We start from the raw sequence: 26,679 nt of genomic DNA, 5'->3' as shown, positions 1-26,679 counted from the left end.
CCCAGGAGACCAACTGAAAAGCGGGAGTTGCAGAAATCAGAGAAGAACGAGTGCTGTTGGAGGACTGGAAGCCTCTGCCCCGCAGGAGGCTCCTTCCTTTTGGCCTCTGCTCTCTCAGCTGCTTTCTCACTTCTCCTGCTGCTGTCCCAGGGGGTCCTGGGGGTGGACGGCACCGGGGATGGGAGCACATGGCCCTGTGATGGCTTCACCCCCAACACTCAGTCGTCAGGACACCGCAGCTCCATGGCTTCTGCCCACGGCTCTGGGGACTGGCTGGGGGAGCCTCTGCTGGTCCCTCTGGGTCCCCGTCCAAGGTGGCCTCGCTCGCGGCACGAGGGGATCCGGCAGCAGCCGGTGGGCTGTCGGCCACTGCGCAGGCCTTTCCTCTCCCGCAGGCTGGGCCGGCAGTTCTTGGGGCGGCATCCAAAAGTCCTAGGCTCAGATCCTCCTGGGCCACTTCCTCCTGTTTTATTGATCCAAGCAAGTCAAACACCAGCCTGGGCCTGCCACAGGGCTCCCGCTCCTCCTCGCGCCCGCCCGCCCGCCCGCGTCTGCGCCCTCGCTGGCTCAGCGGTAAGATTGCCCTTTGCCCCTAAGGGCTCCCAAGGAACAGGGAGGGTCACTTCCCGGAGGCACCAGGCTGCCCGGGGCGGGGTGCAGGCCAGCAGCCCAGGCACAGGGACCCCCCACTGGTCCCATCTGTAGTCTTCCTCCAAGGAGCCGGAGCCGCTGCTCTTCTTGCTCTGAGGACCCTTCTCTGGGAGGATCTTGGGGCCAGGTCCCTAAATGGGGCCCCGATTCTGGGCACAGCCTGATTTTTCCTTTTCCTGGGAGAAGTGGGAATGACAGGTTAAACGCATGTTTTTAAAACTAGAATAAAATATATTATTTTTTAAAAAAAAGCTTTTGTTGGATGGTAGTTTTTAAAAGGATTTCAAATTTACAGAAAAGTTGCAAGAATACTGCGTCCCGTCCCGGGCCTCGGGTGCTGCACTTCTGTACATCCCTGTCCTCACCCTTTTCCTGACCCATCTGGGAATCAGCACAGATGGTGGCCCTTGCCGCAGCATGGAAGGGGGAGCAGGAGGTTCTTGGTGTGACCATGAGTTTCCCAAAGCAGGAGATTTCACACTGACACTCTGTCAGCATGTCATTTGCATCGTCCATATTCAAACCCCACTAATTGTCCCAATAATAACCTGAAGCCCTTCATCTTTTTTGGGGAGAGAAGGGAGGGTGGTACTGGGGATTGAACTCAGGGGCACTCAGCTCTGAGCCCCGACCCCAGCCCTATTTTGCATTTTATTTAGAGACAGGGTCTCACTGAGTTGCTGAGGCTGGCTTTGAACTCACAATCCTCCTGCCTCAGCCTCCCGAGCCACGGGGATTACAGGTGTGTGCCACCGCACCTGGCTTCTGAAGCCCTTATTCTGACACTGGTGACGTCACTGTACCCCCTCCTAAGAGGACAGGCCGTGCACGTGCGTGGAGAGAATAAAATCAATGACACCCGCGAATCTACCTAGAGCAGCTGGCCTCGGCAGTCGGCCCTCAGGTGCGGTCAGAGCAGCAGGTCTCCACGGGGCTGAGGTGACTCGGGAGACATCCGTGGCTGTGCAGATGGGGCACAGCTTGCTCCTCGCATCTAGTGAGTGGAGGCCAGAGGTGCTGCTGAACGTCCCCTGCTGCACGGTCCCCAGAGTTACCGGCCCCGAGGTCAGTAGGGCTGAGGTCCCTGGGCAAACTGGCCGCCTTCCGTTGTGCCCGGAGCCCCCACGCGCCTGGGCGCGGACCTGCCAGATGACGGCAGGAGCCCAGAGAAGCCTTGCACGCCTCGTCCCCGGCCGCTGGACAGGTGGTCCCTGGCGCCAGGTCGCCCTCCAGCTCTGCTTCCCCTGGAAACCTGCAAACGGGAGCCAGCTCTGTGCCCATCAGGGGGCAGCACCAGGCGGGGCGGGGCGGGGCGCCGAGGCCACCGTGTCCGGACCAGCTGTGGCTTTATGACCGGCACAGAATGGCCTCTGACTCAGGCCTGACCCTCTCGGGCTTCCGGGCTGACAGCTCCCTCCCAGCCGGCACCAACAGGAGGCTGCCCTGGAATGTGCCCACTGAAGGGTGGGGCCTCTGCTGAGTCACCTCTGGTCCCTGGAGCCCTCGGGGGCTGGCCTTCACACACCAGCTGCCATCTCTGTCCCCCCAACCCCGACTTAAAAACTGGTGGTAAATACGCTTCCCAGCAGTTACCACCGTGGACCCCACGGGCACAGTCCAGGTGTGGGGTCCTGTCTCAGGGGCGCGGCCTCACCTGCACGTGTCCAGCTGTCCAGGTCATCTCCCGGACAGACACTCGGTCACCAGCCCCTCCCCCGCCCGGGCAGCCGCCCTTCGCCTCGGCCCTCCTGTGAGTGGAGGCCACAGTGTGTGTCTTTGGTGACCGGCTCCTTCCCCCTGGCATTGTCCTCCGGGTGTGGGGACACTGGGACGCCTGCCACATCTTCTGAGTGACATCTGCTGTGTGAGCGTGCCACTTTTTGCCTATGTGTTCACGAACACCTGGGCGACTTCCACGCTTTGCGATTGTGAACAGGCTGCTGTGGTCTGGTCATGGGCAGGCGGATACCTCTTTGAGATCCTGTTGTCCCGTCCTTTTGGGGACAAACCCACAAGGGGACCTGCTGAGTCACTTGGCAGCCTGCTTGCCTGAGGAGCTGCCCTGTGTCCTCCATTCTGAACCTCTTCCTTTTTTCCTCTTTGGTGCTGGGGGTGGAACCCAGGGCCTCACACAGGCTAGGCAAGCGCTCTGCCACTGAGCTCTACCTGTCCTCTTAGAAAAACGTTTATTTTGAGACAGAGTCTCTCTAAGTTTCTGAGCCTGGCCTCTAATGTGTGATCCTCCTGCCTCAGCCTCCCCGGTAGCTGGGGTTATGGGTGTGCGCCACCTCACCCCGCTCCATGACCCCATTTTACATTCCCATCAGTAGTGCATGAGGATTCCAGGTTCCTCACATCCTCGATCCTAGCAGGCCGTGGGCGTGCTGGGCAAGAGCTGACCACTGAGTGACACCACCCCAGCACACAGCCTGCTTTTGTTGTAGTTTGATTAAAAAGAAGAAGAAGAAGAAGAAAGAGAGAGAAATGCAGCGATCCTAGTGGGTGACGTTGGTATCTCCTGGACTTTAATTTGCGTTTCTGTGACGGTCAGTGGAGCCCAGCACCTTTTCTTCTGTGTTTCGGCCGCTCGTGCGTCTTCCAGATGTCGGTGCGAGTCCTTGGCCCACTTTGAACTGGTCCTTGTTGTGAGTGTCCCCTCTGTGCACCCTGGACCTGAAGGCCTTACAGAGGAGGTGGCTCGCCCAGGCCTTCCCCGCCCCTGGCGCCTTTTCCCCCTGTCCGCGGGATCTTTGATGAATACGTGGGACCTGGCCGGGCAGCTTGTCCGCCTTTCCCCCTCCGCCTGGGCCTCTGTGGCCAGACCCAGGGGTCCGTGCCAAATCCACGCTGTGAGACTTCGCCCTTCTTATTCCCCCGGACGTTTTAGTTTTAAGTCTCATATTTAGGTCCTCGCCCCTTGTTGAGCTGATTTTGGGGAATGGCGTTAGGTGAGGGCCCTGCGTCGTTCCCAGCACCGTTAGCTGAAAAGACGGTCTTTCCCCATCGGGTGGTCTTGGCACCCGTGTCAGGAATCATGTGCCTGGGGCTGGGGCCCTGGTCAGTGGCAGGGCGCTCACTGGCACGTGCGAGGCCCTGGGTCCCACCCTCAGCACCACATAGAAACCAACCAATAAAACAAGGGTGTTGTGTCCAACTACAACTGAACACGTTTAAAATCATTGACTCTACGTATGAGGTTTATTTCTGGGTTTTCTTTTTCTTTCTTTTTTGGTATCAGGGATTGAACCCAGAGGCGCTTAACCACTGAGCCACGTCCCCAGCACCCCCCCCTTTTTTTTTTGTATTTTATTTAGAGACAAGAGTCTCACTGAGTTGCTTGGGGCCTCACTAAGTTGTTGAGGCTGGCTTTGAACTTGTGGTCCTCCTGCCTCAGCCTCCCAAGCTGCTAGGATTACAGGTGAGCACCACTGGGCCCAGCCTATATTTCCATTTTTTAAAAAATTTTCAGCCATCTTTTGTAGTTTTCATTGTACAAATATTTCACTTTCTTGGTTAATTTTTAAGTATTTTGTTCTTTTTGATAATATTGTAAGTAGAATCGTAACTTTCTTTTCGGGTCAGCCATTGTCACTGTAGCAGTCAGTGCTGGGGGTGTTCTGTGCCGCCCTTGTGTCCTGCTGAGGTCATTTATTTTGACAGTTTTTTTCTGTGTTGTGAGTGTGTGAGTGTATGAGTGTGCGTGTGTGTGCGTGTGTGTGTGTGAGTGCGTGTGTGTGCGTGTGTGTGAGTGTGTGAGTGTGTGTGTGCGTGTGTGTGAGCGTGTGTGTGAGCGTGTGTGTGTGAGTGTGCGTGTGTGTGAGTGTGTGGGCATGTGTGTGTGTGCGTGTGAGAGCATGTGTGTGTGAGTGTGAGTGTGTGAGTGTGTGCGTGTGTGTGAGCATGTGTGTGTGTGAGTGTGTGTGTGCGTGTGTGTGAGCATGTGTGTGTGAGTGTGAGTGTGTGAGCATGTGTGTGTGTGTGTGCGTGTGTGTGAGCGTGTGTGTGTGTGAGCATGTGTGAGTGTGTGTGTGAGTGTGAGTGTGTGTGTGTGAGCATGTGTGTGTGTGTGAGTGCGTGTGTGTGCGTGTGTGCGTGAGTGTGCGTGTGAGTGTGTGTGAGTGCGTGTGTGTGCGTGCGTGTGTGAGCGTGTGTGTGTGAGTGTGTGAGTGTGAGTGTGTGTGTGTGAGCATGTGTGTGAGTGTGAGTGTGTGTGTGAGCATGTGTGTGTGTGAGTGCGTGTGAGTGTGTGTGTGTGGGAGCGTGTGTGTGGGAGCGTGTGTGTGAGTGTGTGTGTGTGAGCATGTGTGTGTGAGTGTGTGTGTGTGTGTGTGTGTGATATTTAGGGATTTTGCATTTCAGATCATGTCGTCTGTGGACAGAGATGATTTTGCTTTCTTCCAGTTTGGACCTTCTGTTTCTTTTTCTTGGTCACCGGCTCTGGCTGGAGCTGCCTGTCCCGTGTGGACTAGAAGGGAGAAAAGTGGATACACTTGCATCATCCTCCATCTTTTTCCAATATTGTTTTTGGGTGGACACAACATCTTTACCTCCGTGCGGTGCTGAGGGTGGAGCCGGAGCCTGGTGCTTGCTGGGCAGCGCCCGCCCTCTGAGCCCCGCCCCGCCCTTATTCTTCTCTCATAGGAAAACCTTTCAGGCTTTTCCCATGGAGTCTGAGGTGATCTCCTTCAATCTTGATTTTTTTTCATGAAAGGATGTTGAATCTCGTCAGATGCTTTTGCTGCGTCAGTTGCAACGATCAGTGTTTTAAACTTGTTTTCTTGATGTAGTGCTTGGCGTCCATCAATCTGTATGCTGAGGGAAAGACCCCCTGGGCCCTGGCGTCCGGTCCGTAGTCGGCTGCTGGACTCACTCCGCTGTGTTTTGTGGAGGGTTTTGCACCAGCGTTCGCCCGGGCCGCTGTCCTCTCATTTCTCTTCTTGTGACGTCACTTCTCTGGTATCAGGACCCTGATGGCTTCCTGGGATGAGTTATGAAGCACTCCCTCCACTTTGATTTGTGGAATGTTTTGCAAAGGACTTGACTTAGTCTTTCTTCAAATGTCTGGTGGAATTCACCAGGGAAGCCACTAGGTCCGAGGCCGGTCTTCTCACCAGCCACACACAGGTCTGGTCAGATTTTCTTTACGGCTGGATCGATAGCTCTTGAGTGTTTAGTGACCTGTCCCTTCCTTCGAGGTTGTCCAACTTGTCGGCATACAAGTGTCCGTCATCTCGTGATCCTTGTTGGTTCTGAGAGCGTGTACTCATGGCCCCTCTTCAGTTCTGATTGCTACCACTTCTTCAGGGCCACCTGTACCCCAGCTCCGTGCTGAGACGGTGTCGCGGATCCTGTGATTCCTGCATGGGACGAGAGGACTTATCCTACTCACTGCATGAATGAGGGCACCGAGGCTCACAGTTGGGAAGGCAGAGTCAGGGTCCCACCCCCACGGCAGTCTGTGTGGTCCCCAGCCTGCTGCCCCCCACACACGGGTGGCAGAGAGCGCACCACGTTCCCATCGGCGGTGGAAGCCAGATAAAATCATGGCTGCCCAATTAGCTAGAGACTGCGGCTCCCGCTGGGGTGTGACATGTGACCAATGTGCTCACAGAAGGAGCGGAGAGGTGATATGGCCCCTGTGGTTCGTGCCCTTGAAGGGGATGCCTCCTCTTCCTTCTCTGCCTCCCACTGGCCCAAATGGGAAGGTGACCGTAGGTGCTAGTGATGACCACGTCGTCTTGGACGTGGGGTGGAAATTGCCATTTGAACTCTACAAGATGGAAGGAGCCTGGGTCCTTGACCCCAAAAAGCCATCCGAATGGCGTGCATTCCGGCGGCCGGGAGCTGTTCCCTTGAGGAGGAGGCGCGGTGGAGCCTGTCTCTCCGCGTCGTGCCGCCTCTCAGCAGCGCACTTAGTCTGACCGTGAATCAGTGGTGGGTGGGGACACCAGACACAGGCCCCTGCATGTCTCTTCAGGCACAGACTGTACTGGAACCTCGGTGAGAGCCGCACCAAAGCACAGTGGGAATGTTTGCGGCTGAGGAACTAGGCGTCACCTGACCCTTGGCTCATCTGCTGTGTCCCCAGCTAGCCTCTGGGTCCCTTGTCCTAAAGCAGGCTTAGCAAGGTAGTGGAATCGATGCAATTGACCATATCTTCTGCTCTCTGCGATTTCCTTTCTAGGAATCTATCCTTATGGCCATGAACACAGGTGCAAGGATGAGGTGCAGCAGAACCTTGGGGACAACCTTTCTTCCCTGGTGCTCCCCATGGCCCTGGCCACCAGGGTTCTCTGGTGCCACCTGCTGGCACAAGCTGGTACTGCAGCTGAGCTTGGCTTTAAGCTGGGGAATCTCCAGAAGCGGCCACCTCTGGGTGGCCTGGGTGTGCCCCTGAACAGCGCCTGGGTGGTGGAGCTTCACTGCTTCCCAGCTGGGCGGGCGTGGCAGATATGGCTCCTCCGAGCCTCGGTTTCTTTTCTATTAAAGGAGGTCACGGGCCACCTTACAGATGTCTGGTGGGGTTGCTTGGAAGGGTGCGTTTGGTTATTTATTAGGCAGCACTAAGCACCCAGGTGGGAGTGCTGGGGTCTCACAGAGGCACTCAGGACCCCAGGCCTTGGCCCTGCTGTCCCAGAGCTTGCAGTGCAGTGTGTGTGGGGACAGCAAGCCAACAGCAAGCCCGTGACGTCACTCCAGGCCCTGGTAACACTCTGAGGACCCTGGAGCAGGCGTGGCGGGCGCAGTTTATAGAGATGGGGGGGTCTTCCAGGTGTTGCAGAGGCCCCAGGAGCTGCGCCTCATGAGCATGTCACATGCCTCCCAAATGCCAGCAGGAGGGCTGGCACCCGGGGAGGCTCAGTGTGTGGTGGACAGTCTCATCCCAGAAGCCCAAGGAAGGGGAGGGGAGGGGAGGCTGGACTCCACTGCCCAGGGCCCGAGGCAGCCAGAGACTCTGATGGCCTGGGGTTTGGTGGCTGAAGGAGCAGCCCTTGCCACAGCCAAGGGGAGCAGGCCTGGGGACAGAGCACAGGCCCATGCGTGGGCTGGTCATGTCGGTCCTCCAGTTCCCCATTTGAGGACAGGGTGGGAAACGCCCACCTCGTGGGACGGAGGTGCCCTGGACTGTGTGTGAACTCCTGTCCTTGGTTCCTCGGAACGTGACTGTGACTGTGTTTGCAGACGCGGTCTCTTCAGTCCTGAGGCTGGGTGAGTGGGCCCTAATCCTGTATGACTGTGGTCCTTATAAGAAGAGAAAGTTTGGACACAGACATGCCCAGAGGGGTGACCAGAGGACACAGGGAGAAGGTGGGGGAGAGGGAGGGGCCTCAGGAGAAACTGGTCCTGGCCTTCCAGCCTCCTGTGAGGCTTGGTCACAGCCGCCCGGGCTCTAACACGGGGTGATGGATGGATGTAGGCTGGCACACAGTAGGCACTCAATTGAGGCTGGTTGCCTGGGTCCAGCATGCGCTGAAGTCAGTCAGTCCGGAGATCCCAGCATCGCTGTGGGTGGTTGCCGGCCATCTCTGTCCTCCTCCGGTGGTCACCCAGCCCATCCGTGTACCTGGAAGGACCCTGTGGCCGTTGTGTCAATCACGGCCTGGCTGGCGTACCGCTGGGGTCTCTGGAGCTGGAGGCCACTTGGGAATCCAGACAGGACTGGGCTGCAGGCTGCTAGAGCAGGAGGCCGGGCGCTGACAGGGAGGACACGCACCAGGAGGGGTGCAGCGGAGCCGCTCCTGAGCCTGAGTGGGCTGCAGGGACAGGACCCTGGTCCCAGGAGCCAGGGCTGGAGGCTCAGTAGGGGCTGGGACTGAAGGCAGGGCCAGCCCTCTGGGTTCTTGGACCCCGTCTCTGCCCTTCCTGTTCTGTGGACCCCAGGGTTGACCTTGGCAGGCCACGTCCCCGGCTGCAGGTCAGTTAACTTCTCAGTGGCCCCGGAGAGGTCCTGGGGGAGGTGAAACAGAGCAGGGGCAGGCCGGGTCCGCCTCCCTCTGTCCAGCACCTCAGGCCGCATCTGTCAGAGGCTGCGGCTCCTCTGGGGCTGCGGCTCCTGCAGGAAGACGCCATTCACCAAGTGACCGCAGGCCCCGGCCACTGTAAGGCCCCCCTTCCCTGTCCCCCTGGCTGGGGGTCATCGAGGCCTGCTGAGGCTGTGGACTTCTTTCCCGGCCTGGTCCCGGCCTTCTGCATCGACCCTGTGACCCGTTCCCCACGGGACAGTCACAAATAAAGCACGGTTTGTGCTGCTCTTGGTTAAACGTGATGCCCAGGAGGAGACACCCGGGTGGCCGCAGGTGACCGCCTCCGCCTCTCAGATGGAAGCCCAGGGGCCTGCAGGCGGGGTGGCGGGGGCTGGGGCCCAGGGGCTGCCATGCTGTAAACAGGGCGCGACGTGGAGGAGTCAGACTAAGTCATGGCGCCGGACACTGTGACTCAGCTCCCGCTGGGTGCCCGGCAGCAGAACCTGGTCAGGGTCATGGAGGGGCTGGGCCCGGGGCAGGAACTACTGTTTAGTGGTGTAGACCCCCGGGGGGGATGAGGATGTTTGGGGTGTAGATAGAGTGAGAGGTACACAGGGGGTGTCACAAATGCCACTGAGTTAGACACTTAAAGTGGTAGAATGACGAATATCACGACTATCGCTACAGTAATAAGAAAATACTAAAACCGCCCGACCCCCAGGTAGGGAGCCAGGATCTCTGCAGCTGCAGGTGGGGGGCCTCCTAAAGGGGACCTGGGAGCCCAGGTGTTGAAACAACCCGATCACCGTGCACAGAGGACCAGCACAGGAGGCGGTGCTACCTCGCTGGTCCCCAGGAGGACGCCCTTCACTGGTGGCCATTATTTGAAGAGACAAAACAGGAAACAGGTGTCCAGCGGAGGCCCAGCCCCGAGCCTGCTCCGGGAGAGTCAGCTGCCCAGCTGCTGCGGCAAGTGGCGCGGTGCCGCCTCCAGGGACTAAGAAAGACCCCAGCCCGCGAACCCCCGCAGCCCTCAGCCTGCAAAGGGAAGCCCGGCCCCGGCTCGGAGGGACGCGCCCGTGTTCCTGCAGCATGGCTCCCGGTGGCCAGCAGGGGGCGACAGCGGGGAGTCTATCCACGGTTCCAGAAACCAAAGGCGGCACCCAGTGGAGGCCGTAGGTACTCTTCAGCCTCAAAATGCAATTAGATTGGGACACCCCCTGCGACCTGGGTGAATCTTGGGATTGTCAGACTAAGCAAAGTAAGCCAGACCCAGAAGGACTCACTACAGTTCCACTTACAGGAGGTAGCAGAGTGGTCATGTTCATAAGGACACGGTGCAGATTCTGGGGCTGGAGGGAAGGGAGCGGGGTACTGCTCCGTGGGTAGAGTTGTCTGGGATGTCAAGAACATTCTGGAAATGGATAGTGGTGATGGTTGAGTGTTTTTCTTTTGGGGGGGGGGTGTTACTGGGGATTGAGCCCAGGGGCACTCAACCACTGAGTCACACCCCCAGCCCTATTTTGTATTCCATTTAGAGAGATTCTCACTGAGTTGCTTATCACTTTGCTTTTTGCTGAGGCTGGCTTTAAGCTCACGGATCCTCCTGCCTCAGCCTCCTGAGCTGCTGGAATGATAGCCCTGCACCATTGTGCATGGCTTTGAAGCCAGATTTAAAATTAGGCAGTCAGTGTAGTTAGGTAAATCGGGTCTAATATCTAGTGAAATCTAAAATGGAGGCCATGTTGAGAATGAATTTCGCGGGGCTGGGGATGTGGCTCAAGCGGTAGCGCGCTCGCCTAGCATGCGTGCGGCCCGGGTTCGATCCTCAGCAGCACCATATACCAACAAAAGATGTTGTGTCCGCCGAGAACTAAGAAAAAAAAATAAATAAATGTTAAAATTCTCTCTCTCTCTCTGTCCCCCTCTCTCTCTCACTCTCTCTTAAAAAAAAAAAAAAAAAAAAAAAGAGAATGAATTTTGGCAAAAGTTGAGCAACTCTTGAAATGTTAATGAAGTCCCCAGAAAAGCCCTAGGCCCAAAGTCCATCCCAAAGAAACGTTAATGAACAGCCCCAGCAGATTTGGAGATAGCCCGTCCCAAAGCAGTGTTAAAGAAGTCCTTCCTGCCCAGATGACTTCTTTGGCCCACCTGTGTCCCACCCCTCGGGCCTTCCAACCCACATTCCGTCACTGAAAGAACTATACAAAGGGGAGACAACTGCAGTTCCACGGATTCCACCTTCTGGGTCCCCTTCTTCCTCCAGGAGAAGTCTTTTCTGCTGTCCTTTAATAAACTTCTAATTTCTACTCTGACCTTGCCTAGGCGTGCTTCTCTGTGTTATTCTTCAACATTGGGGAAGCCAGGACTTGTCACAGGTCAACAGCGGTAACAGCTTGATTGAGTGTTTATGCTCTGAACTGTACACATCAGAATGATACATTTCACGTTATCTAACTTTCATCACCAAAAAGCACAAATGTCTAAAAGGCAAAATAAATTTTTAAAAAATACTTACTTTTTAATTGTAGTTGGACACAATACCTTTATTTTATTCATTTTTATGTGGTGCTGAGGATGGACCCCAGGGCCTCACACGTGCTAGTGTAAGGGTCCAATGAAAAGTCGGAGGAAGAGACCACCAAGAGACTGACTCATGCAATTGCAGAGGGGATTTATTGAGGATCCAATTCAGCACGCTGAGACTCAAGAAGCAAGATCAGCCCAGAGCAGAGGTGAAGCAGTGCTTAAGTACACTTTTTGGGGAGGGCGGGGGCTTTGCATACATCAGAACAAATCAGCATGAGGCGCGGGAAAATTGAACAACAATTCTGAGACATGATTAGCACATTCATTGGCGGGAACAGGTCGGGCGGGGGTGATTGGTCACTCCTAAGCGGGGTACACATTCAAACTGATTGGTTTGGTCCCTGTATGCTTACGTGACAAGCTGCACAGGGCCCTAGGCTAAATGGCCAGTAGGGCCTTGTCTTAACTGCCTCAGGAATTTCAGGTTCTGGGTGTAGCAGAGGAACTTAACCATACCTGGTCCTTCACTTTTTAACTCAGGCCTTGCAGCTTAGAAACTTTACCCTTTCACTAGGTGAGCGCTCTACCGCTGAGCCCCAACCCCAGCCCCACAAAAAACTTTTTGGATGGCACTGAAATGAAGCCATTCTGCTCGGGGGAGAACATGGGCAAAATGTATGTGGGGGGAAGAAGACTCTGGGGTCTAATTCACTGTCCCTTGAGTAGGGCGGGGCCTGGACTTGATCCCTGTGAAGAGATTGTGGCCCAAGTGGCTAAAGTGGTCCTAAAAGGCGTGGGGCCCCCTTCCCGGCTGTCCCCCAGGATGGTCCTGTCTGGGAAGACGGCCTCCCTGCCATGAGGGCTCTCAGAGCTGCCGTGGTGAGGTCCTGAGGCCCCTGCCCACAGCCCAGGCCTGAGCCCTCTTGGCACAGACCCCGCCGCACGGAGCTGACCAGCTCAGAAGCCCCCAGCCACACGTGGTCCTCCTGTTGGAAGGAGCTCTGTGAAGGCAGGACTCTAAAGAGACCCTCGGCTGTCTCAGCTGGTTACTCTGTATTGATTCTAAGAAAAGACTCAGGAGATACATTGTGTCAACAAACACACCGGAAGGTGAATCCCATCTGTGCTGTATTTGTTTATTTGTTTATTTACTTTTCAAAATGTGGTTACTAGAAAATTTAAAATTAAATGTGTGTTTTGGGCTGGTCTGGGGCTCAGCGGTAGAGCCCTCGCCTGGCACGCGGGAGGCCCTGGGTTCGATCCTCAGCACCACATAGAAATAAATTAATAAATAACGATATCATGTCCATCTACAACTAAAAAATCAAACGTGTGTCTGGCACGCGCAGCCTTGCGGTTATTCATCGTGCATGTTTCATCCTGTGCCACTCGGGGCCTGGCCAGGCTTTCCGATGGCTGAGGTCTTCACTGTCACCCTCTGACAGTGGATCGCTGTGTTTATCTCACGTCTTTGTTGCTGCGGTGCTGGGGTCGGACCCAGGCCCGGTGGTGCCAGGCAAGAGGTCTCCCGGAGCCACGCTGGCAGCCCTCGCTATTGTTTGATGAGGCTAAGTTTTGGGGTGACTTGTTACATGGCCGTAGGTTGGTGGAGGCCAGCGTCCTCCTGGGTGCTACAATTAGTGGGTGAAAGTGGGATGGAAAACTGGGAAATAGTCTAGAAATCTCTCTCCATTTATTATAAAGAGAAAAATGGTAACTTGTCAGTGGGCACCCGGCAGCGGTCACTGTGACCAAGTCATCCATCCATATCAACTTCTCAGCAACAGGACACGGGGATGTGGCTCCTCATGCAATGGGGACAGCGTCCCTCCTGTGGGTCCTGACAGAGGTGCAGAGCCTGGGAGTGACCACAGAGGGGCAAATGGTGGCTTTTGATTAGGAACCGTGGAGTGGAGAATGATGGTCTCCCACATCCTGGTTACTTAGGAGAACTGAGTTTTAGGACATGTACCCCGAGGTGCTGGACGGTGCCCAGAGGCGTCAGAGGCCTGAGGTCTGCCACCTGCGCTTTGGCTGGTGGGGGGGACCTGGAACCTGCTTGGAAGAGGGAGAGAAGTTAAATGTGGCAGAGGGATGACATCTGGGCATCTGGAAAATACCTGAACCCGGTGTGTGTGTGTCCCTGTGTGTGTGTGTGTCCCTGTGTGTGTGAGTATGTGTCCCTGTGTGTGTGTGTGTATGTGTCTGTGTGTGTGTGGCCCTGTGTGTGTGTGTCCCTGTGTGTGTGTCCGTGTGTGTGTGAGTGTGTGAGTGTGTGTGTGTCAGTATGTGACCCTGTGTGTGTGTCTCTGTGTGTGTGTCTCTCTGTGTGCGGCCCTGTGTGTGTGTGAGTGTGTGAGTGTGTATGTGTGTGAGTGTGTGTGTGTGTGTGTGGCCCTGTGTGTGTGAGTGTGGCCCTGTGTGTGTGTGAGTGTGTGTGAGTGTGAGTGTGTGTGTGAGTGTGTGTGTGTGGCCCTGTGTGTGTGGCCCTGTGTGTGTGAGTGTGAGTGTGTGTGGCCCTGTGTGTGTGTGAGTGTGGCCCTGTGTGTGAGTGTGTGTGTGAGTGTGTGTGAGTGTGTATGTGTGTGAGTGTGTGGGTGTGAGTGTGAGTGTGTATGGCCCTGTGTGTGTGGCCCTGTGTGTGAGTGTGGCCCTGTGTGTGTGTGTGTGTGTGTGTGTGTGGCCCTGTGTGTGTGGCCCTGTGTGTGTGAGTGTGGCCCTGTGTGTGAGTGTGTGTGTGTGTGTGAGTGTGTGTGTGTGGCCCTGTGTGTGTGTGAGTGTGGCCCTGTGTGTGAGTGTGTGTGTGTGTGTGGCCCTGTGTGTGTGGCCCTGTGTGTGTGTGAGTGTGGCCCTGTGTGTGTGTGAGTGTGTGTGTGTGTGAGTGTGTGTGTGGCCCCGTGTGTGTGTGAGTGTGGCCCCGTGTGTGTGTGTGTGTGTGTGAGTGTGTGTGGCCCTGTGTGTGTGTGAGTGTGGCCCTGTGTGTGAGTGTGGGTGTGTGAGTGTGAGTGTGTGAGTGTGTGTGTGTTAGTGTGTGTGGGGGTGTGTGAGTGTGTATGTGTGGGTGTGTGAGTGTGTGTGTGGGTGTGTGTGTGGGTGTGTGAGTGTGTGGGTGTGTGAGTGTGTGTGTGAGTGTGTTAGTGTGTGGGTGTGTGTGTTTGTGTGGGTGTGTGTGTGGGAGTGTGTGTGTGGGTGTGTGAGTGTGTGTGTGTGAGTGTGAGTGTGTGTGAGTGTGTGTGTGAGTGTGTGAGTGTGAGTGTGTGTGTGAGTGTGAGTGTGTGTGTGTGGCCCTGTGTGTGTGTGTGTGTGGCCCCGTGTGTGTGTGTGAGTGTGAGTGTGTGAGTGTGAGTGTGTGTGGCCCTGTGTGTGAGTGTGGCCCGGTGTGTGAGTGTGGGTGTGTGAGTGTGTGTGAGTGTGTGTGTGTGTGTGAGTGTGTGTGTGGGTGTGTTAGTGTGTGTGTGTGGGTGTGTGAGTGTGTGTGTGGGTGTGTGTGGGTGTGTGAGTGTGAGTTTGTGTGGGTGTGTGTGTGGGAGTGTGTGTGTGGGTGTGTGAGTGTGGGTGTGGGTGTGTGAGTGTGAGTGTGTGTGTGGGTGTGTGTGTGTGTGGGTGTGTGAGTGTGTGTGGGTGTGGGTGTGTGAGTGTGTGTGGGGGTGTGTGTGTGGGTGTGTGTGGGGGTGTGAGTGTGTGTGTGGGTGTGTGAGTGTGAGTGTGTGTGGGTGTGTGAGTGTGAGTGTGTGTGTGTGAGTGTGTGGGGGGGTGCGGGAGCCCCCGTGGCTTTTCCTTGACTCTAAAATCATTTCAGAACTGAAACATTTAAGAGGTGGCTTGGAGCTGGGCGGGGTTGCATCTCCTGTCCCAAAATAATCCTAGTACAAAAAGTAAACAAAAAGGCTGTAGGGGGCCGAGGGGGGACCTAAAGGCCCCGGCCCTGGGTACTTGGTCCATCAGTCCCCCAGACCTGGGGACCTACGCTCCAGGTAGAAGCCCCCAGCTGTCCTCCCTGTGCTCCGTGTCTGTGGGGGTGCCCCGGGAAGCGCTCACGGTACTGGTGGGGGTGGCTGGGACGGGGGATGCCCGCAGAAGGGACGGTGCAGGGCCAGGAGCTCCATCAGGACACACAGGGGCCCTCAGGTCCTGCTCTTAGGAGAACCCGAGCAAGAGCCAGACTCCAGAGGCCTCTGGGATGCAGCGTTCATGCTACAAAGTAGCCCTGGTGTCCTGCAGGACACATTCAGACAAGACACCGGACAGCGGAGTGGTGACCGCTGGAAGGGGGTGGGGGGCCGGGACAGGCGCGAGATGAGGGAGCATACAGGACAGCGGGGCCTTCCGCAACGCCCAGAGAGCAGAGGCCAGCTCCGTGCCCCTGCAGGGCAGGGGGAAGCCACCCTGAGCTCCTGAGGGCCCCAGTGGAGCTCACCTGTGAACACCTGGCACCCACCTGACCTGCTGTCTCTGGGGGTCACTGACTCACCCCCCAAACCTGGATGGAGGCGGGGACATTGTCCCTATGATTCACAGACACACCGGATCTGAGTGTGTGCGCCCATGGGGCCACGTGTCCCTGTCCCACCCGACCCAAGTCTCCTGGGGCAGGTGCGAGCGCCCCCTGGTGGCAGTTCTGGGCCACGCGACTGCGGGTGCCGGCTGGGGGCCCGGCTGCCGGGGAGGCCGCCCTGGGGGGCACTCACATTATTTGTGGTGACAGTAACAGGACACAGGGATGTGGCTAAGCTTTCCGATGGCTGCTGGGGTTGAGCCCTCAAATCACAGAGCACCTGCTGGATGCCACCGTGTGTGCGTGTGTGCAGGGTCTGGGGGACACGGGGCTAGGCTGACCTTGGGGGCTCCTGGGGGAAGAGAAGAACAACACTGTCCCAGTGGGGTGGGGGCATCTGGCCTGGCAGGAGGGGACAGCCTCGCTGGGCCCCCGCAGCTGAGTGGGAAGGACGCCGTTAGGGGCGGGGGCAGAGCGGGAGCCGCGGGGTGCAGGCGGGACACGTCACACCGGCTCTGAGATGTCCCTGCAAGGTGCCGGCGTCCTCTGCCCCACCTGGCACAGGTGCTCTTGAGTTGTCCCTTCCCCATGGATCTGGGCTGTGACAGAAGAGGTGCCGGTGTCACTCTTGGGTGCCACCGGCTGCAGCGGCACATGCCTATGACTCTAGCCTGGCCACGTGGTGAGACTCTGCCTCGAAAAACAAATGGAGGCCCGGCAGCTCCCTGTTCTGCTCTGGGGGACGCTGGCCGCCCTGCTGAGAGGGAGGCTGCACGGAGAGGCCACGACAAGAGTCCACCTGGAGAGAGAGGTGAAGAGGCTGGGGGGAGGGGAGGCCACGTGGGCAGGCCACGAGGGGAGAACCGGGGCTGAGGACCAGGGCTGCAGACTCAGGGTCCAGCTGGCCCTGGGCCACTGTGACAGAGGGCTGCACCCGGCACGGAGGCCTTGGATGCCAGCAGCAGGGCTGGAGCAGACGCACTGTCCCTGTCCCCTTCCAGGCTCCTGGCCCACAGGATGTGAACCGACAAAGTGGTGGTGGGTGTGAGCCTCCGAGCCCGGGGGGCACTGGACCCGGCACCCAGCGCCCCTCGCCCGGCCGCCGGCCCCCCTCGTCCCTCTCCTGTCTCCCTGGGTGTCGGGGTGGCCCAGGGCTCTCTGGCTGAGCCACCCCCCGCCCTTTTGTGTTTGTCTGGACACAGGGTCTCTCTAAGTCGCTGAGGGCCGGGTCTCGGGGTCACGGGGCCCTCTCGGCCCTGCCAGCAGGGTCTCGGGGTCCTCCAGAAGACGCCCCCCCGCCCTGGGCACGGGGAACTGGGCACCCACCCGGCCTGCCCTCGGCTCCTCTCCATCTACCCGAGGCCTTGGGGTGGCTCTAAGCGGTGCTGTCCCCCACGGCAGTCACCGGGGCGGCTGAGACTAATTAAAACCCAGTTTACAGACTGAGCTCCCCGCTGCACTGGCCAGGGGTCAGGGCGCAGTGGCCACCCGGGGCCGGCGCTGCTGTCTGGTGCGGCCCAGGTCGAGGGATTCTGGCCACCCCAGGGCTCTGCAGGCCAGCACTGTCCGGCCCCCGGCTTTGTTCTCTGTGGGGACAGCACTGACATCGGGCAGTGTCCCCGTGTCCCAGCGTGTGAGGCCTCTGTGGTGTCTGTGTCTGGGGTTTCTGGGCCCAGGGACGCTTCCCGCCTCAGTAGCTGTGGCCAAGTGACACTGGAGGTCTGCAAGCTGTGACGCATGTCCGAGAGCCGCTGCCCCACTCCTCATCAGCGCTCCGGGTCACTCATCAGCTCTAGCTGGTGACAAGGCCTTTGAACCAACACCGTCTCCCGGGACCCTCCTCTGCAGTGTCCTCTGCTGCGTCCCACGGAGGGAGGCCTTCCGGGTACTGGCTCCCACCTCTCCCCACGCCCCTGGAGACCGCCCTCCTGCTTCCCTCTGAGTGGATTGGACGACCCTTAGTACCTCACACAAGCCAACCAGAGTCTTTGTCTTTTTTTGATATTATGATTATTATTTTTGCAGTGCCAGGGCCTCACTCATGCTAAGCAAGCACTCTGCTCCCGAGCCCACCCCCAGCCCACCTGTGTCCTTTTGTCTCTGGCCTATTTCATTAGCATAATAGTTCAAGACTCATCCATGTAGCACATAACAGAATCTGCTTCTTTTTTAGGGCTGAATAGTATTCCACTGCCTGTGCATACCACATTCTTCTTACCCATCCATCCGGGGGTGGGTTGGCTTCCACCTTTTGCCGCTGTGAGTGATGCTGCTGTGATCACATGTGCACATCTCCAAGGCCCTGCTTTCAATTCTTTTGGGCACGTGCCCAGAAATGGGAGCCGCTGGGCCACGCGGCAGCTCTGTTAATCCCCCTGACAGAAGTGCGCCTCCTCACCCATGCTAGCGGTTCTGCTTTTGGTGGTTCCATCCTAATGGGGGTGACGTGGGTCTTGACCTTGATCTCGGGGTCTTGGAAGGCGTCTTGGTGACGGAGCGCACCCTCTCACGTGCTTACTGGCTGTCTGCATATCTCGGGGCAAATGTCTCCTGGAGTCTTTGCCCCATTTTTAATTCTTTTTTTAGCTGTACATGGACACGATACCTTTATTTACTTATTTTATGTGGTGTGAGACTTGAACCCAGCACCTCACACATGCTGGGCAAGCGCTCTGCCTCTGAGCCCCAGTCCCCTTTGCCCATTCTAATGGCGTTTTGTGGTCACTGTGAGTCGTCAGAGTCCCTGTCCACCCTGGATTTGCCAGAGCTGATCAGACTTATGACTCGCACACACTTTCTCTCCCCCTGGCTCCCTCTGCGTCCGTCCTCTGCCCGTATCCTGACGCACAGGCCTTAAACGCTGACCCGTCCAGGTCATCTCTTCACCTGTGCTAGTGTGTCACATGCTTTGTCCTTTTCTTGTGGGGGAGGGGTACTGGGGACTGAACTCAGGGGCACTATCCCACTGAGCCCCATCCCCAGCCCTATTTTGTATTTTATTTAGAGACAGGGTCTCACTGAGTGGCTTAGAGCCTCGCTTTTGCTGAGGCTGGCTTTGAACTCACGATCCTCCTGCCTCAGCCTCCAAGCCGCTGGGATCACAGGCATGCACCATGGCGCCTGGCCTGCTTTGTCCTTTTAAGTGGCTGTGGCATAGTCCCATTGAGCGGCTGATCTAGAATCAGGTCCATTAGCGAATCCTGAAGATCCTGCCTTCTGAGTCTGACCCCTGCTCCCCAGGCCCCCGGCCAACACCCTGATGGGCTCCATCTCTGGCCAGCTCAGCAGACCTCCTCCGCCATGGCCAGCTGCACCCTGGGAGCTACATGCAGCAGAGGAGCCCGCTAGAGCCCAGGTCAGCACTGCTCAGAGCTCTCTCTGGCTCCTGATCACCCAGAGTCAAAGCCAGTGGGGCCCACAAAGCTGGGGAGGGGTGGTGCGGCCTCCACTGTTTCCTGACCCAGTTCCCTGCTGGTGTCCTCTACTCCACCTCCGCTGTGCAGGGCTGGGGATGCTGCTACCGCAGGGCCTTGGCAATCGCTGCCCCCTGCAAGGCCCACTCCCTTTGGGCAAGGGTCACCTCCACGAGCCCTCTCTGGACCACCTAAGGTCCCCTTCCCCTGCAGCATTTCCTCCATCACAGAACACGATGAAGACATCACCCACTCACCTCATTCACCGTGTGACTTTCCAGGAGAATTTCAATTCCCCGAGAACAGGAATCGCTTGCTTCTGACTTGTTCAGGAACGTGTCTTGGGTCGGGACCCCGGCCAGAAGGCATTTGATGGATGGCTACACGAAGGCTGAGCCTCTCTTGTCTGTCTGTTGGGCATTCTGTTCCTGTTGGTGGCCTGTTCACGTCGTGGGAGCACCTGTCACATTCTCCAGGCACCCGGTGGGTCTCCAAGCCAAAGGATCCACCTCCATCGCTCCTGCAGTCCCAGAGCCCGCCACGTGGTGGCAGCAGACACTCAGGCAAGCTTCCCTGGGGCCGCCGGGCCGCTGGGGACTCCAGATCCAGGGTCTGAGGGTGCTGGCCTGGCAGCCCCCGGATCTGACCTGCCAACCCGTGAGGCAGGTGGGGAAGCCGGCCTCCGAGAGCAGGCGGTGGGGACAACCTCGGACGCTGCCATCCGGAATGTGACTGCTGCTTCTGACCCTTGCCAGTTTCCCGGGATCTTGGGGGAGTCCTCCACCTCTGGGCCCCTTTGTCCCCATCGGGCCAGCCTCAGCTTCGGGTTTAAAAGGAAGCTGGGAATCTGATTCAGACGTGAAGTCGCCTGATGGTCTTTATATAAGCAATAAATTCACTTCAGAAAAATCAGCTCTATCGGGGCACCACGGTGGCCCACACCTGCCATCCCAGCACACTTGGGAGGCTGAGGCAGGAGGACCAGAAGTTCAAGGCCAGCCTCAGCAACTTAGTGAAATCCTCAGCCACTTAACAAGGCCCTCTCCCAAAATAAAAAATAAAAAGGGCTGGGGTGGGGCTCAGTGGCAGAGCTCCCTTGGGTTCAAGTCCAATGCTGAAAACCAAACTGGACACCAGGGGACAAATGGAACACATCTGGGCTGGATTTGGCCACTGGCTGCCCTTAGAGACCCCTGCAGGCCGGACGGGCCAGGGGAGGTCTCTGGGCTCCGCTGCCTGCAGGGCTGAGGAGGAGCCCCCACAGCCTCCGGGCGTGAGGCTCCCGGCCTCCCCTTCCTGGGGAGAGGGTCAGTGGCGGGCAGCAGGGTCTGTGGAGCAAGAAGCCTGGGACCAGGAAGGGCTGGCGGTGCTCCGCCTGGGGCCCCCTGGACAGGACCCCAGGGGGGTTGTCGTCCCCAGAGATGAGGCAGTTCCTCCTGGAGGCCAGAGAGCAAGACTCCGGTGGGTCTGAGCTGGTCCTTGGGGACTGTCCCTTGCTCCACGGTGTGACCCTAGGCCACCCTTCTTTGGCCTCTGCTTTTCCGTCCAGGATGTGGGACTTCACTGTCAGACTCACAGAACTGACTCCAGACCCAGAGGGAAGTCCGGCCCGGAATGACCGCTTCTCGTCCCTCCTCAAGGTGACCTTGAGCAGACACCTAGCTCTGCGGGGCCAGGCTCCCTCCTCTGTAAAGTGCAGGTAATAACAGGGCCCACCTCCTGCGGATTTCCAGGAGGATTAAGTGAGTTAATACACACAGAGGATTTAAAATATGGATCAGAGAAGGAAGAAGATCGCCTGAGGACACACAGACCTCCCAACTGGCTTCAGATCCCCAGGACTCGCTGCATCTTCCCCAGAACCCCATCAGGCCAGAGTGGAGGGCTGAGGCTCACAGTGTTCACTGGGCAGTTTGTGTGTGGTCACGCGGCCCAGCTGCCAGGGGACCCCACCTTTGTCTCAGCCGCTTCCATTCATTCCCCTGTAGCTGAGCACCTTCTGTGTGCCACATGCCAGGCACGGAGGGAGCCGCAGTGAACAAAGGAAACCCGCATCCCTGTCCTGAGGGCTGGCGCTGGACTGGGGCAGCAGGGACAGGCAGCAAGACAGGCAGGGGGGACGTGTGAGGTCCTGAGAGTGGTGGAGGGAGGAGCAGGGTGTGAGGGGAACCAGGAGGGCTTGGGACAGCAGCCACCTGGGGCAGAGCTGAGGGAGGGACTCCTCCTACTTAGGGCCAGTCCTCACGCAGTCTGGGGGAAACTGAGGCAGGCAGACCCCTGGGTAGCTGAGACACAGCGGGCGAAAGAGAGAGGGCCTCTTGGAGGCCGAGGCCCTCCAGCGAGGTCTGGAGTCTCCTCTTCTGCAGGAAGGCCCGGCTGGGTGGCCCTGGGGAAGTTGCCACGCCTCTCTGAGCCTTGATCCCTCCCCAGCCCAGAGGCTGCTGGGAAGGACAGAAAGGCGGCAGGCAGGGCCCTTGTTTTATCCTGTCCCTCCCTGCCCCCCACCCCCAAGGGCGCACTGAGATGTCATTTCTCCAGCTCTTGGGGGCAGAGGTCACCCCAGCTCAGCAGATAACACTGAAGGTTGAGCAATGCCTGCCTGCCCGCTGGGGCCAGGGCTGGGGTCAGTGGGCCGGGGGTCAGCTCCAGGCAGGCTGTGAGATCCTGCCTGGCGGCCTGGGCTGGGAGTGACAGAGGTGGGCCTAGGTGTGAGGCCTGGGGGTCACAGAGCCCTCTGAACCGGGTGGAGGAGGCAGGTGGTGGAGGCCCCAGGCTGTTCCCACCCCTCCCCGTGACACTGGCAGCCCACAGCATCTTCCTGGCAGGGAACAGTAACCCTGGCCCAGGTCCACCCACAGGCAGAGTAGGGACTTGCTAAGAATGGGGGGAGTCCTGTTTCCTGCACACCGCCCCCACCCAGGTGGGGCCTGGCTTGATTCCCTCCCCAGCGGCCTCAGGAACAGGCTTTGTGGCCTTTGTGGCCTCTGGGATTGGCAGGCAGGTCTTGGGGAGCCCTGCCTGCCAACTTTTCTTTGGGGACAAATGTGGGAACGGGAGGCCATGTAATCTGGGGTCTGCGGCGTCCCCCTCCATTGGTACCCTCTGTGGGGGTCAGTTTCTCTCTGACATCCCCCTGTCAGAAAGTTAAGTGTCCTGTGTGGGAATCTGTGGTGGGGACAGCGCTGCTACCCACAGTAGCAACACCCTTCACCGAAGCTCAGAGACGTGGAGTGACTCACAGTGACACAGTGTGGCAGGGCTAAGTAGCCCCCACCCCTTCCACCCCTCTGGAGGCCCAGGTGGGGTGGAGCGGGCAGGAGAAGAGCTGGGTGTGGTCTAAGCGACCGGCAGGTGCGGCGGGCGGGACTAGAGAGGGGCGCGGCTGAGCCGGACCAAAGCCCCCGCGGGGCGAGCTTCTGGCCTCACCCCCATTCTCAGGGTCCCCATGTCCACGTTGGCTTCAGGGGAGTCTCCAAAGGTGTGGAATCCTCTCCTTCCACGAGCTGGGGATAGAGTGGGGGGCGCAGGGTCAGAGCGGCGGCTGAGGATTGGCCCTGGGGATGGGATGGTCCCTTCTCCAGGAGCCAGGGCTGGGGCTTGGGGTCTCCCAGGTCCGAGCGGGGTCAGGAGCGTCCTGCAGTAGGACCTCGGAGCTGGCCTGGGCGATACAGAAACCACTGCCTCCTCCAGTAGGGGGCGGGCCGCGGCCGTGTTTGGGTGGGGGAAGGCGACCAGGTCGCCCCCTCCCCGCTTCCCTCCCCTTCTAGGGCGGCCTCCAGCCCGGAGGGGGCGGTCCGGGGGCGGGGTCGCACCTCCCCCTCTCCTTCCCAATCCCCGGGCTGCCGGGCAGGGGTGGGCAGGGGGCGTGCGACCGCCAGCCGCCGCCCGGGGACCCCCCGGAGGGCGCGCTCCCAGCTCCTGCGGGGCCGCCGCGCCCAGCCGCCGCCCTCCTGGGGGTCTCGGGCGGTCGCGGCCGTCGCGTTCCGGCGGCAGCGGGAGGGGCCGGGGCGGCCTCCCAGTGACGCAGCCGGTTACCATGGTCCGCCTTATAAATAACCGGGCTCCCGAGAAACTTTAGCGAGTCAGAGCCGCGCACGGGACCGGGAAGGGGACCCATCCGAGGGTCCAGCGCCAGCCCCCGCACTAATAGCTGCCACCCCGGCAGCGGCGGAGGCAGTAGCAGCAGCAGAAGCAGCAGCAGCAGCAACAGCAGGGACACAGGCGACAGCCCAGAGCCGGGAGGCCGCGCCACCTGCGGGCCGGCCGGAGCGGGCTGCCCCAGGCCCCCTCCCCGGGCACCCGCGTTCATGCAACGCCTGGTGGCCTGGGACCCAGCATGTCTCCCCCTGCCGCCGCCGCCTGCCTTTAAATCCATGGAAGTGGCCAACTTCTACTACGAGGCGGACTGCTTGGCTGCTGCGTACGGCGGCAAGGCGGCCCCCGCGGCGCCCCCCGCGGCCAGACCCGGGCCGCGCCCCCCCGCCGGCGAGCTGGGCAGCATCGGCGACCACGAGCGCGCCATCGACTTCAGCCCGTACCTGGAGCCGCTGGGCGCGCCGCAGGCCCCGGCGCCGGCCACGGCCACGGACACCTTCGAGGCGGCTCCGCCCGCGCCCGCCCCCGCGCCCGCCTCCTCCGGGCAGCACCACGACTTCCTCTCCGACCTCTTCTCGGACGACTACGGGGGCAAGAACTGCAAGAAGGCGGCCGAGTACGGCTACGTGAGTCTGGGGCGCCTGGGGGCCGCCAAGGGCGCGCTGCACCCCGGCTGCTTCGCGCCCCTGCACCCGCCGCCGCCGCCGCCGCCCGCGGAGCTCAAGGCGGAGCCGGGCTTCGAGCCCGCGGACTGCAAGCGGAAGGAGGAGGCCGGGGCGCCGGGCGGCGGCGCAGGCATGGCGGCGGGCTTCCCGTACGCGCTGCGCGCCTACCTCGGCTACCAGGCGGTGCCGAGCGGCAGCAGCGGGAGCCTCTCCACGTCCTCGTCTTCCAGCCCCCCCGGCACGCCGAGCCCCGCCGACGCCAAGGCGCCCCCGGCCGCCTGCTACCCGGGGGCCGCGCCGGCGCCCGCGCAGGTCAAGAGCAAGGCCAAGAAGACGGTGGACAAGCACAGCGACGAGTACAAGATCCGGCGCGAGCGCAACAACATCGCCGTGCGCAAGAGCCGCGACAAGGCCAAGATGCGCAACCTGGAGACGCAGCACAAGGTCCTGGAGCTCACGGCCGAGAACGAGCGGCTCCAGAAGAAGGTGGAGCAGCTGTCGCGCGAGCTCAGCACCCTGCGGAACTTGTTCAAGCAGCTGCCCGAGCCCCTGCTCGCCTCCTCCGGCCACTGCTAGCGCGGCCCCCGCGCGCGTCCCCCTGCCGGCCGGCCCCCGCTCCCGCCGCCGCCCCGGTGGCGCCGGCAGAACTTTGGCACGGGGGCGCTCGGCAGCGCGGGGAGCCCGTCGGTAATTTTAATATTTTATTATATATGTATATCTATATTTTTGTCCAGACCAGCCGCACGTGCAGATGGGGCGCCCGCCCGTGGTGTTATTTAAGGAAGAAACGTCCCTGTGCACAGATGCGTTTGAACTCTGTCCCCCGCCCCTCTCGGGCGCCGGCGGGCGGGCGGGTTTCGGAGTTGATGCAATCGGCTCAAACATGGCAGGACGCGTGTGTACACGGGACTGACGCAACCCACGTGTAACTGTCAGCCGGGCCCTGAGTAATCGCTTAAAGATGTTCCTACGGGGTTGTTGCTGTTGCTGTTGTTTTTTTTTTTTTTTTTTTTTTTTTTTGTTTGTTTGTTTTTTGGTCTTTTTTTGTATTATAAAAAAATCTATTTCTATGAGAAAAGAGGCGTATGTATATTTTGGGAATCTTTTCCGTTTCAAGCATTAAGTAAGAACACTTTTAATAAACTTTTTTTTGAGAATGGTTAAAAGCCTTTTGGGGGCACTAGTTGGCTTTTGATTTTTTTCTGTTCGTGGATCTGCAGGCGCTTGTTTTTGCGTTTCTCGGGTGTAGGGGGCCTGTGAGGGGGCTGCTGTTATTTTTGGAGGTTTGAGAGCTGGGCTGGGGGTGTGCAGCTGGGTTTCCTCCTCCTCTGCTCCTCCCCCAGGGTCTGCTGGCAGATGGGGCGCGGGCCCCTGGGGGACGGGGAGAGAGTGCTGGGTCAGGTTTTCAGGGTGACTCAGCCCCCTGGGTGCTGGGAGCGGGCTGGGAACCCTGCGTGGGGAGGGGGAGGCGGGCTTGGGGTCTCTGGCTGCCCTGAGTGTCATGCTTGGGTTTGGAGGAGCCAGGAGGCCTGAGACCCCTGTGCTGTGTTTTGGGGGCCAGACTGGCCTGTCCTCTGGGAGGAGGAGCTTGGTGCCTGGGCCCTGCCAGCCCGAGTCAGGGCAGATTCTTTTGGTAAGTGCAGCGAGGTGGGCTGTGGAGAAAAGACTTCCATGGTGTGTGTGTGTGTGTGTGTGTGTGTGTGTTGTGTCTGTGTGCGTGCGCGCAGTAAGAGGGAAGCCAGGGTGTGTGCGTGGCCGAGGTGTTTGTGTGTCTCTGGCTGGTTTATGTGTCCCGTCCAGCTGGGGAACCCTGGGCCAGGTGGAGGGTGGCGGGCAGGTCCCACACCTACACTGCCTTCCCGGGTGGGGGACTTGCCTTCTTGGTCCCAGGTGGCCACGGAGGCCAGCCTGACCTGCGTGCTCAAGGTGGCTGTGTCTGGGTTTGAACCTGGGGCCCTTGTCTCCGATCCCCGAGGCAGCCCCGCACCCCACTCCCTTCCCGAGTGGAGGCTGCGGATGGAGGGCTGGGAGAGGCGGGGCGGCCGTGCCTGGCCGGGGTGTTATATAAGCTCCTGCTCTTGTTGTTATTTTCTTGCCGGGAGGCTCCTGGCACGGACCGGCTTTGGTGCGGCGTGAGCCCGCCAAGCTTTTGCTGGGCCCGTGTCGGCAAACCCTGCGGCCCCATCTCACTCAGACCCCACCGATGCCTGGGGGAAGCTGGGTGCTGTTGGGCGCCTGCTTTAGAGCCCTGGGTGGCTTTCCGCTCTCGGAGCCGGTGGAGAAGGAGCTGGCAGGGGTCACCCTGCCCTGAGGAGTCCCAGCAGCTGCCAAGGGCCTGGGGCAGCCTGGGATGTTGGGAGCAGCTGCTGAGACCCGCCGCTTCAGGAAGCGGGGAGCTTCCTCTTCCCCTCCCCTCTGGGGCCTGGAGTGTGGCAGACAGATGGGGACCATCAACCCGCACCGCTCAGGACCAGGGGCTGAGGACCCGGCAGCCGCCACCTCCCTGGGCTGGCGTCTCCATTGTTGGCACCAGGGCCGTGCAGAGCACTGGGTGCGGGGGACTGCACTGTAGCCTGGGCCTTGGGGTGGCCCCGACAGGTTTGCTCCGGGCCCTGGGCACGTCGTGGACAGCGTGCCAGGAGGGTGCCTGCAGCCTGGTCCAGGCCTGGGCCGCAGTGGCCCGCATGGCCTTCCTTAGGACCAGTGACCACACATCAGCTCCACTGCCTCCAGGATTTGTGTACCCAAGGGCAAGGCCTGGGGGATGGGGGGCAGGGGGCATCTCCCCAGTCCCCACCGTCCCCTTTGTCACTGAGAGCGGGGCTGCTGCTGCTCACCTGTTCTGCAGAGGACACACAGGGGAAGGG

The 26,679-nt window shown here is 59.4% G+C and overlaps 1 protein-coding gene across 1 annotated transcript; it reads left to right on the top strand.

The window, feature by feature from the left end:
• The first annotated feature begins 22,941 nt into the window (after positions 1-22,941).
• Positions 22,942-24,988, top strand: Cebpb (CCAAT enhancer binding protein beta). The gene has a single exon (XM_026390967.2). The coding sequence runs from the start codon at positions 23,360-23,362 to the stop codon at positions 24,386-24,388; it is 1,029 nt and encodes a 342-aa protein (XP_026246752.1). The 5' UTR covers positions 22,942-23,359; the 3' UTR covers positions 24,389-24,988.
• The last annotated feature ends 1,691 nt before the right edge of the window (positions 24,989-26,679 follow it).

Source organism: Urocitellus parryii, chromosome 6 (assembly GCF_045843805.1).
Source record: "Urocitellus parryii isolate mUroPar1 chromosome 6, mUroPar1.hap1, whole genome shotgun sequence".
Taxonomy (NCBI): domain Eukaryota; kingdom Metazoa; phylum Chordata; class Mammalia; order Rodentia; family Sciuridae; genus Urocitellus; species Urocitellus parryii.
Note: the sequence above shows the minus strand (reverse complement) of the source record. Positions and strands in the feature narration are given on the sequence as shown.

Bases quoted from the DNA above. Each gene is read 5' to 3' on its own strand.
- Cebpb (XM_026390967.2), top strand. From the start codon at position 23,360: ATGCAACGCCTGGTGGCCTGGGACCCAGCATGTCTCCCCCTGCCGCCG.